The 11,942-nt window shown below is 39.9% G+C and overlaps 1 protein-coding gene across 1 annotated transcript; it reads left to right on the top strand.

Moving 5' to 3' along the window:
• The first annotated feature begins 810 nt into the window (after window positions 1-810).
• On the top strand, window positions 811-3,588 carry RABIF (RAB interacting factor). Its single transcript, XM_044447591.1, has 2 exons — window positions 811-968; window positions 2,689-3,588. Exons 1-2 carry the CDS (start codon window positions 819-821, stop codon window positions 2,932-2,934), a joined length of 396 nt encoding a protein of 131 aa, XP_044303526.1. The 5' UTR covers window positions 811-818; the 3' UTR covers window positions 2,935-3,588.
• Window positions 3,589-11,942: the final 8,354 nt, after the last annotated feature.

Genomic DNA, 11,942 nt, shown 5'->3' with positions numbered 1-11,942 from the left:
CTGAGATCAGCTGACCGTTGTATTAACCAGGTGTCACTACCACTGCAGTCCTCATTGTCCATACTAAATTATTGGTTTGTATGGCTGACTTTTTAAAACTACAGTAGCGAATTTGTCACAGCATTTGCTATCTGGAGATACGGATTTATTTGAAAACAGAAAAGTAATTGCAGATAAAAATGTTTCAATTTCTAATTTCAAAGTGAACTGTCAAATACGTTTTTCTCCCTTAATGTCCAGGTAGACAATAGTTACTTGAGGCCTAAACTAAATTCCGGTTTTCTTAAGCAGACAATTGCAATACAGCGCCACCGTAACTGACATCATGGGAAGTTGCCATGTCTGCTGATATATTCAAAAAGGGCAATAGCTGCTTCCAGTGCAGAGTTAACTGCGTGCAAAATTTCCGTCAAGCTGTTCACCAGGCTCACAAACAAGTTGCTCAATTGAGTTAAATGTGTGGGCATCCACAGCCAAGCCGTTTTATTATCTTTTACAGTTTGGGCTTGATTTCTTTCCACGGTCCTACACATTCGGCATTATTTTTACTAAAACGATGCAGCGGCACAGTTGCAGAAAAGCAGTAGCTTTGGCACTGAGGACTGCAAAAAACAGTGCCCGTGAAAGTGCGGCTTTTCACCTTTCCCTTTGATTAGCCGTTACCAAATTCATGCTCGCACGTGCGTGCATACGAAAGCCAGAATGAGAAAACGAGGGGCCCGGGGGGTTACCAAGCGTGCGCCGACGCCAGCCGCAGCCCCGCCCCGGGGCGATCTCGTGGTCTCTCCCCGCCCCTGTTCAGTTGCGCTTGCGTGGCTATGGCGGCACACTGTTCGGTGGTGGAGGCGGCTGTGGCGGGACCGGAGGAGCTGGTATGCGAGCAGGGCCGGAACCGCAAGGCCGTGCTGTGTCAGCGCTGCGGCTCTCGCGTCCTTTTGCCTGGGGCCGCCACCTTTACCCGCAGAGAGGTAGGCAGCGCTAGAAGTGTTGTATCACTCCCTGGCTTCTGCGTGCTGCAGAAACTGGTAGTCAAAGCGGTGCGTTCGCGGAGCAGGGAGTGTTCCTTTTCTGCCGGGTTAGCTCTTAGAACGATCCCCTCTCTCAAGAGGCTTAATGCGGATTCAGCGTGGTGCAGAGGTGCTGCAAGCCTTCCCCAACTGCAAGCCTCGGGATGTCCTGGATCACAGCTCCCGCCCAGCACACGAGCGGGGCGCTGAGTTGAAAAGGCTGGGCTCGAGTGTCAGGGCGCGCGAGGCACCCGGGTCTGAGTACCAGTTTGTTTGTTTGTTTGTTTGTTTGTTTGTTTAGAAAATTTCTATGCCGCCCCATTCGCCGAAGCCTCGGGGCGGCTCACAAAACATTAAAATATAATACATTAAAAATATAAAACGAATTAACAATATAAAATAAGTCGCCCTGGCCAAAGAATAAAATAAGGAAATAATATTAGCAATTAAAATGACGTTTGAATAAAAAGGTCTTCGCCTGGCGCCGAAAAACAAATAACGACGGCGCCAGGCGGACCTCTCTGGGGAGCGCATTCCATAGATTGGACGCCACCGCAGAGAAGGCCCTCCTCTGAGTACTTACCCTCCTAATATCCTTCACGGAGGGTTCCCGGAGGAGGGCCTCTGCCACAGATCTCAGGGGGCGGGTGGGCGTATATGGATGTAAGCGCTCCTTGAGGTTAGCTGTGATGGTGACTGCGACTGTCTCTCAGCTTCACCTAAACTTCACAGGATTGTTCTGGAGTGGGAGAACCAGATAAACTGCACAACTTCCTGGAAGGAAAGGCGGGATATAAATGGAAATAATTGTTTTGAGGATGAGAGGTTTTCTTTTGGTGTATACACTCTCTTCCCAGAAAGCCTTTTCCTCCCGTGCCTGGGCTTTATTTGTAGCTACTGAATAGGGTGAGTGAATGCTTAGAAGCACATCATCAAGTATTGTCTGTTCCGCACTGTCTGTAACAGACTCCTGGCCTTAAAAGCCAGTTGTGGAAGTGAGCCATGCCTCATTATTTATACCATCATTTATTCCAGGAATCTCATGATGTTTACAAAAATTAAAACTACAAAACAGTTACAATTAGAAACTCCATAGTACCAGTACCTGATATAAAATAAAATTGTTAAAAATACTATCAACAGTGTAAAAACTGGGAAAATTGGCCTGGCACCGAAATAAATAAAGTGTCAGTGCCAGGTATACCTCTCTGGGGAGCATGTGCCACAATTGGGGCTCAGTAGCAGAAAAGGCTCTTTTCCTCGTAATGGCCCTCCTCGCCTTCAAGGAGAGCTCTCGGAGAAGGACACCCACAGATTTTCTTAAGGTCCCAAAAAGGCTCATATGGAAGGAGACGTTCCTTTAGATATCCAGGCCCTAAACCATTTAAGACTTTTATATGTCCATCATCAGCACCTTAAATTAAGTTTTCAGTATATTGGTTAGGCATCCCAAAACCTAGAATTTCAATGCCTAGCTTTACATAAGTATTTAAGCAATAATGAGGGAGAAAGGCATTCTGCATATACATGTGTCTACATAAGTATTTTGCCAGCAGCTTCTTGCCCCAGTTTTGTGTTTAGAAAATGCTAGAGAGTCCCCCAGACTTTCTTCAGATTATGCTGGGTGTGTTGTGGCTTTCACAATACCAGCTAAAGTCTTGCTTTTCTTGTCACTTGACAGCTTTTTCTTCCTGCCATGAAGAAGAAGACAGCACTAGTGGGTGACAATGATCTGGAAGGGGATGTCCTACAGGACCACTGGCTTGTTGATGACATGTTTTCTTTTGAAAATGTTGGGTTCACCAAGGATGTTGGAAACATAAAGTTCTTAATCTGTGCAGACTGTGAAATTGGTCCTATTGGCTGGCACTGCTTGGATGATAAGAAGAGTTTCTATGTCGCCTTGGACCGAGTGTCTCATGAATGACATGCAGATTGGTGACCAAAAGACTCAGGAGCTCCTGTCAAGCCTGCTAGGCCATCCTAAGATACCCAGTGAACTTACGTCAACTTTGTAATGTCAAAATGCACCCTTGAAAATAGCATTGGTATGGTGCATCAGAAGAAATATCTGTTTATATTGCTTGTTAACTCGCCTTCTGATTTAAGTGTTGCCATGACTCCTGGTCCTGTATCATCCCTTGCAGATTGATATGAATATATTTTGAAACAAAGGCCATTCTATGCAAACTGGTGGATCGCCTTGTTTAAATATTGAGTAAAAGATACACTGAACTGTTTGTCCTCTGAGAAATTACTATATAATGCTATTGGGAATAAGCTTTCTAGACATTTTTTCCAGCATCATAAGGAGATTTAAGGTTTTCTTATGTATCTTGGACCAAAGGATGGCATACTTTTGATTTTAATGTTTACAGGCATGGTGGCTTTATCTGTCCATTTCCACTTTATGGGGATAATCTGTTATTGAAAGCCAGGTCCTAGTTTCAGAAGAACATGTTAAGTGGGGGAAGGTAAGTTTTGAGGGTAGGGGAAAAAGGCGTTTTAGAACTGTAAAAAGGTAATTCCACTGGAAACTCTTTATGAATATTTGTATTTAATTAAACTTAAACCAAGCTTCTCCGTTTGTGTATTGTGATCTTTCTATAATAGGTTGCCGGGGGGGCTCAACCTAGTGAATTTTGACTAATTAGAATAATTTAGCAAATTTGAAAGGCTTGTTTCAGTAGGACATAGTTATTCTTTTCTGCATGAACATTTCCCATTTTAGCCATTTTATTCCCAGTGATAAACCACCAGATCTAGGGAACAAAATGCTAATGTTAAAGCAAAATGGATTTTTCGATATACTTTATACATCAGTATACCTCCTTTTGGGACAATGTGTTGGAAAGGACAGTAGCCTCTCAGCTCCAAGTAGTTTTGGCTGCAATTATTTGGATCCATCACAGTCAAGTTTCCATCTAGTTTTAGGCAGAGACAGCTTTGATCACCCCAGTGAATGACTTAACATTGTAAACTAAATGATGGGGCTATAGCTCTCTTGGTTTTGCAGGGCCTCTCAGAAATTTTTGACCACGGAATCCTTCTGTCCCACCTCTGACCTGAGCTTTGGAGGCATAGTGTTACAGTGGTTCTGATCTGTTTTGGATTGTCATTCCTTGAATTTAGTTCTGGGTGAATTCTGTTTCACCTCCATGGACTCTGACTTGTGGGAGGTCTCATGGTTCCATCTTATCCTTGATGCTGTTCAGTATATGTACAAAGCCTCTGGGATAAGGCATCCAGAGATTTGGGCGGCATTGTCATTCAGGGAATGATGATAAGTAGCTGTACCTCTCTTCTCCATCAATGAATCACAGGGAGGCTGTGGAGCAGGTTCCTAGCTAAGGTTTTAGAATTGACAGAAAGGAGCTTGAAACATAGTCCAGGTAAGATGAAGGTATCATGAGGTAGGAGGTCTGTTGATCTGCATAGAGGAGCTAAATCCAGTTCTGGGTGGGTTGCATTTCCCTGAAAGGTGAGGTATGCAGCTAGGGATGCTCTTGGACTTGGCATTGTCTGGAGTAGCACAAGTAGAGGTTGACAATGCCTTTTACCAGTTCGGGCTTTGATGTCCTCACAGCTCTCCAAAGTAGCAAGACTTGCTCTTGGTTATCCATGCTCTTGGATTTCTATGCAATGTGCTCTACATGGGGCTGACTTCAGGAACAGCCTAGAAACTTCAATTGATGCAAAATGTGTTTGCCTGGATGTGTAACACCATTCTTATGCAAGTTGCACTAGTTCCCAGTACGTTTCTGGGACCTATTCAGAGTGGTTGTATTAATACTTAAAGACCCTAAATAGTTTGAGACCAGGTTATTATATGATTATCTGCACCCACCTGTAATCTAAGATTTGTGTCACAGGTCCCACTTGTGTGCTTGCTGGAATTTTTTTTTTTCCACAAGATGGCCTTGGTAATGGCCATGTGGAACTCTGTCCCAATTGCTAGTTGGTTACCCCACTGTTCTCATTTTCAAAAAGGCCTTAAAAATCTGTGTTGTTATTGCACTTGCTTGGTGAATCCCTTGATTTAAAGGAATTTCTGGTGCATATGTTTTGTTGTGTTATCTATAGGTTTACTTTTTCTGCTTATTCCATTTTTGTTTAGCTGTATTTATGTGTATGTACAAACGCACACACATTCTTTGTAAGGGCATGACCCTGAAAGTAACTAACAATTGAAATAAATAAAAATGTATCAGGGCTCCAATCTTGGACCTATTTACTTAGGAGAAGGCCTTATTAAATTCAGTGGATTTATTTCTACATATACATGCATAGATTGCACTGTAAATGTGTATCTCACCGGTGTTGTGGAAATGAGTATTGTGTGCAATAACTTTGAAAAATGGCTTAGTAATAAAAATGATCAAATAATAAAAAGCAATGGAAATACAGAGCAGAAAGACCATTTGTAAACAAGACCTGCAAAGCACTGCTAGAGGATTGCATGAAGAAAAATATTCTGCAACCTTTTCCTCAGGTCAAAATATTTAGTCTGCAATGAACATATGTATGTATTAATAAGGTGGAGTCAATGAGGATGCCAGAGCAACCGCACCTTCCAATGCGCAACATTGAGAGTGCATGGCCCTGTCAGAGGGCAGCATCTATATCACATCACTGGAGTTTGCAGCAAGAGCCAAGCTCTGGGATAAAGACTTGCAGAAACCAGACTCTGGAGCCAAGTATTGGTCTCTTCTGTAGGCAGTATAAGTGGCAGTAGGTGGCTGAACAGCTTGTGTCTTTGTTTAATTTTTGTTTCTGTGTGTGAAAGGGCAAGGAGCAGCCTGCAAGCTCAGCAGCCAACTAAAATGCATTGAGTCTACTATCACCAAGAGATCAGAAGGTAGGAATAGTTTTTTTTTACAGTATTGTTTTAAAACTTGAATATAGCTCAGATTCTGCAAATTGGTTTTTAGGACTTAAGTGAAACTTAGCTCTGTATATTAATTTTTTGGACTAAGTTCTAAATTTTTAAAGCTTGAATGTTTAAAGCTCTAGCCTTTGTAAATTTAAGTTTTACGTGTTTAGGCTCTGGAAATCAGGTTTAAAGTTTGGTTACAGCTCTCAACTCTGTAAATTAATTTTCAAGGCATGGATGCAGGCTAAGTCAAGACTACCTCAATGTGGAGTTCAAGTACTCCTTCCCTTTGCTACAGCTTTCTTATCTGAAAATTAATGTCCATATTACACTGCAGAGAAAATAAAACACAGAAATAGACTTAATGCTGCATCGGACATGAGGAACCAACGTTCCAACATCATTCCCAATATTAAGCAGATTTGTTAACAAAAGATGCAAAAACTATCTTCCCATTTTACCCCCTCCCACAAAATGTGTGCCTCCCATGAAATAATTAACAGAAGTTTTTTGTTACTTCCAGTACTTTTCTATAAGACATTTATGAAAACAAAAAATAAAAATGTATTTCTATATTTTGTTTTGCATTTATTTTTCAGAATAATATTTTAGGAAGAATAAGTCTTCCCTAACCAAATAGTTTATCCTTCTTTTCTACACGACAATACTTACTAACCATTCTTTTAACTGTCACATTGATATTTTGTTATGGTTTTCTACTTTTAACATTTATACTTTGGGTTAGTAGCTGTCCTCCAACAGAAGAATAGTTGTTCCTTCAGATCACTATTTTTGTTCTGTGTTCTTTATTCATAGTAAAATATAAAACATCACCCCCAAAACTAGTATGTTTAAACACTCAAATTAAAAAGGATATGCTATTTTCGCTATTATATGAAAAAATGTTATTTTCACTGGCATTTTTTCAGTATAAATATGAAGTAAGTTCTACTTTGCTCCAAAACGTATCCAGTCTCACCTTTTATCCCCCAGTCCACCACCTCCTACCCGCATTTAAGAATTCCATCAATGTGTTTCAAGCCAAGTGTTCTGTAGCTAAATCAGTTTGTGAAACACTAGTCTAAATCCGGGGAGCCAACTTATGGCACTAGAACCACAGGCAGAAGAGTTGGTAACATACTGCAGGCTTGCTGATAGCATAATAAAGCACATGCCCCAGTCTGTTCTCTGGCACTGCACTGCTGCCTACTCTGGGAAGGCAACTCTTTTCAAAGAGATTGGAATCTATCTGTGCTGGAGTGTAACTGGCCTTTGGCAAGGAGTGATCTCATTTTTGGACTTGCTTGCTCATCACTGACTTTTCATAGTGCTACTCAGATGCACCTTTATTACATGTCCTGGAAGGATTTAGGGCCATGTGTCTGCCTTGTTCATCTGTAAAGTGGGAACTCAGCCCTCCTGTAACACAGACACATTAGATCTGGTCTAGACAATGAAGAATAAAACTTTGCACTTGCTGGGGTAAATCTCAAATGCCCTGGACAGTAAAATCCCTGGAAAGGAACTTTCATTTGTCTTGTAAAAGTACCTGATGATATTTCCATTTCAAATGTCCACCTCATGGTGGCACCACCATTCAAGCAATGCAACGTTTCTTTGGTGAGGATCCAGTGTGGCCCTTCAAAATAATATTCTCCCATACCACTCTAAAAAATATATTCAATGTTTTTCTGTCTGGATTGACTACTGGTCTCCAGTTATATATAAAGGAACACAAAGGCCTAAATTCACATCCTGACTATTTCTACATTTTGCTGATTCAGTGAAAGTTGCAACTAACTGAACAAGTGCATCACCAGTATTAAATAGGCTTCTTAGCAGAAGGTCTCATCACGTTCCTATTGAGGCCATATGCAATCTGTTCCTATATAAACTACATTATATATTTTAATATATGAATTATAATAAGGGGACAGTCCTCTAGGGAAGACTGTAAGCTTCTGAACTGTAAGCATTCAGTGTGTTAGAGGAGCAGAATCCAAGTGTGGATCTTACCTCCAAGGTTAAAGTGTTTTTCTCATCTCAGAATTGATAATCTGAACAATCCTATGGCTATCTAGACTCTCTCTATTAGCCATAGGATTGCTCTGTCCATTAATTATGATTTTAAAAAACACTTGGTATCAAGTACAAAGAACAAACTACTTTACAACAAAAGGCAAGATTACAACTAAACCTAAAAGCTATGATGATGGAGATGATGCATGGCAATATTTATACACTTCCTGAAAAAAATCCTCAAGCAGATTGCCAGATATAAACACATAAAACAAACCAGACCACATACAGAGGCACACTAATTGTACCATGAGGCTGGTATAAAGATAGCTCATGGCTGGGGAAAAGCCAAATCAAATAGACTTTTATAGTCCTTACAAAATATTTCCAATAAAACCAGTTGTGCAATGGAGCCCTGATCACAGTTCAACCAATAGAAAGTATTTTATTTATCTGTTTCAGTCCAAGAGCTAGAAATATTAAGAGCTTCACTGAAGTATACCAGGAAATGGACTGCCACGTCAGCCATTGAAGCACAAACATATTTCCCCTGTTAAGGCTACCTGAGGCAACACCTTCCTGTGATGGAACAAAGGTTTCTGGTATCCAGGGCAGGCTACTGTTTCATATTAGGTGAAGAACAGGATTTTGTGGGAAACAATATGCTAAGTGCCAGAAACTCCTTGCCTTTCCTTCCTTATGAAGTGATTTTTCTTTTCTTTTCTTTTCTTTTCTTTTCTTTTCTTTTCCTTTCCTTTTCGCAGATCATAACTTGGTCTATTCTGCCTACAAGCATTGCAACTGAGTACTTGTCTATCAGGTTGTGAGTACCATGCAAGAACACGAAATTATCATAGGGAAGTCGGCAATAAAGAATATTAGAGTATCTTCAGTCATGATGCATTGATTTTCATTTCACTTCATTACTATTTATAAACAGGGCACCTGATCCAACAAAAGGTCATACTAGCTAACAGAGCAATCTTGTGCATATCTATTCAGAAGCAAGTCCCATGGAATTTACTTACAGATATGTAACTGATTGCACCCTAAATCCCACTGAAATTAATTTAACAGTTTGCAACACATGAACACTCAAAAATAAGTTGTTCTACATTCAGTGGGGCTTACTCCCTATTAAGAGTTTAGGATCACAGTTTAAGTTACAACCTATTTAATTTTGCTTTTTTAGATAGATTGGAGCCATCTTGAAAAAAAATAAGATGCACAGTGTTGAATAATACTGTTAATGTTGTATGGGCAACAATACCCATACAACTGACAATAACTTAATCATCATATTACCATAATAATTGGATATAGAAACAGAGTCAGAAGGGGTCTCCTGGGCTGTCTAGTCTGACCCCCGGCTCCAGCCAGCTCTACCCATGACATTCCTGCCATGTGCATGTTTAGCCTATCCTTAAACACCCTCACTATTGGGGCTTCAACCACCTCCTGTGGAAGCCCATTCCATACCCATATCTTTATTCATGGTTAATTATTCTTATATCCTGCTGAAATACTGCCATATATCACTTTAGTCACAAACCTGTGTGGCTGTGCTTAACCTGAAATTGGAAAGATGTGGGTATCCAAATGAGTGCGAGCGGAACAGTTCAGGATTGCCTTCACACTTCCCTTGCCCTCAAAAACCTTGAGACATCTATTTTGGCTATCTAAATATTTCCCCCTTCCTCATGAAGAGGGGCTGCAGCTGGATTTGGTGGAAGCCAGCCATGCCTTACTCTTTCCCCTCCAGCATCTGTGCAGAAAAAGCCATGTCAAGTCCCCCTGCTACATTGGAAGGCATGTGTGAGGTTTCAACAGAAAAGGCTTCCCTTTTTCCTGTGACTGAACAGACAGCATCTACACCTTTCATCTTTCATGAGGGTTTGATACAATTTCCCTGATCATACTTTCTTAAAAGTAAGTACCACTGAAATCAATGGGAGATTTTTTCGGACTAAAAATATTTAGTATATAAATCTGCCCAGTTAAGAAATAGGTATTCAGTTACCAAGTTAATATTCTGATAGTTTTTTTCAAAATGCTTCATTTATGAAAAGTGTGTCCCACAAAAATTGCAATGATCAATTTAATAAAAATCGTATTTATTAGATATCTATACATACTTTAGATGTTGAATGACCATTTTAAAATAGAGGGAGGCTGCAAGACTGTCAAGATATCTAAAGGATGCAACAATAGAAAAGCCAACATAATAGAATACAATTCAAAACCAACCCATCAATACACAAGTTTGAACTATTGATAGTATCTATAAGCTCTCCTCATTAAAAATCAAGAAAAGAGACAAATGGATAAAAAATATAAAAAGGAAGGGATACTATATCATGGAATGATACCTGTATCTGGAATAGATTCCTGAAACCTATTCAAAAACACTACAGGTCTCATTGTGGTATAACAAATTCAAAACATATTTGGAAGGTTAGGCCCTGACAAATCTCCATCTTTATATATACTTTAAGAATTCTACACCCACCCAGTCTGTCATTCTTCCTTCAGATTCTGAATATCTGGTTAAGCTGCAGGATTCTTTACAGGCAATTCATAACAAATGATGATAAGGGAGAACAAAGGTGGGCAGCCTTTGTCCATTCATGGTGTTTTGGCCTACAATTTCCATCAGCTCCAGCTAGCATATCAAATTCAAGTAGAAAAGTATGGCAACATGGTAATTTGTACCATTCTTCTTCTTAGGGTTAGGGTTAGTTAAGGTAACTAATTAACAAGTTAAACAGGTGTGTGTGTGTCACTGTAGTTCTGTTTAGAGCAGAAGCAAATGCAGTTGAAGTGAATGTAAGTAACTTAACTAAGATTAACATTGTATATAACCATCTGTATTAAGAGAAGAAATACCTGCAAGGAATTACCATCATTTTTTATTTATTTTACCTCTTACAGACATGTAAGCATGACAGAACCATGGCTTACTACTGTGGTCCAATGACTTAAAGGTAGAATAAATTAAGTGAATTTGATTTGGTTTTTGTCTTGTAACATTTACAGGGACAAAGATTAAGAAATGAAGGGGATTTTATAAAGTTTTAATGCCATATGTTATATTTTTTGTTGTTTAAGTCTGTTACTTTGGATTTTAGCACAGTCTTGAGAGACAGGATGGACAGAAGAAGGTTAATAGATCAAGAGGACTTCTTTATAGTCATGACCAATGTGCAAAGTATCTCCTTTGTTAGGACCACAATGTTAGGACCACGTTAGACAGACTTGAAGACTGTTCTGGAAGGTTGAGGCTATATGGGCAACAGAGTATACCTTTTCTCCCTCTAACAATCTAGATCATTCATACATTGAAAAAGGACCACAGCTTTGAGCTAGGCAAAGAAAGACACAGCGAGTGCAGAAGTTATGCGTGGTAGGCATTAAAAGCTCAGGCCGTTTCCTAGAGATTTCATGTCCATTGCTTCCTAGAGCAATGGACTTTGGTTGTCTTTAGACGTGTTTTTAAACTATGCCTCAAGCAATGCTCAACCTATATATTTGTAAACCTTAAACACTTCAAAAATTACAAAATGCCAATGTAAGGCTCCAGTGACCACCATTTCCAGGTACAAACTGCACCCCTGGAACATCTCACCTTTCAGGGAATTGGTGGTTGTTATGTGCCACGCATCATCTCCAACTTATGCTATGAAGGAAAGCCCTCCAGAATGTCCTGTGCTTGATAGAACTGCTCAGTTCTTGTACATTCAAGGCCATGGCTTCCTTTTTTTGGAATCAATCCTCTTAGTTGGTCTTCCTTTTCTTCTTCCGCATTCAACTTTCCCTAGCATGATTATCTTTTTCCAATGAGTCTTGCCTTATCATGACATGTCTAAAGTATGACGCCTTCAGTGTCAACCTCGCTTCCAGGAAAAGCTTGGTTTGCGCCAGGACCCACTTGTTCATCTTTCTTTCAGTCCAGGGTATTCTCAAAACTCTCCTATGATGAAACAATCTGAAATGGGGATTGGAATATTATTATTATTATTATTATTATTATTATTATTATTATT

Source organism: Varanus komodoensis, unplaced genomic scaffold, assembly GCF_004798865.1.
Source record: "Varanus komodoensis strain SLA01 unplaced genomic scaffold, ASM479886v1 scaffold52, whole genome shotgun sequence".
In the NCBI taxonomy this organism is placed as follows: domain Eukaryota; kingdom Metazoa; phylum Chordata; class Lepidosauria; order Squamata; family Varanidae; genus Varanus; species Varanus komodoensis.
This window is presented reverse-complemented; position numbering and strand designations above follow the sequence as displayed.

Excerpts from the sequence above, each read along its gene's own strand:
- RABIF (XM_044447591.1), top strand. The coding sequence starts at position 819 with ATGGCGGCACACTGTTCGGTGGTGGAGGCGGCTGTGGCGGGACCGGAG. Across the intron at positions 969-2,688 it reads CCACCTTTACCCGCAGAGAG|CTTTTTCTTCCTGCCATGAA; the intron begins GTAGGCAGCGCT and ends GTCACTTGACAG.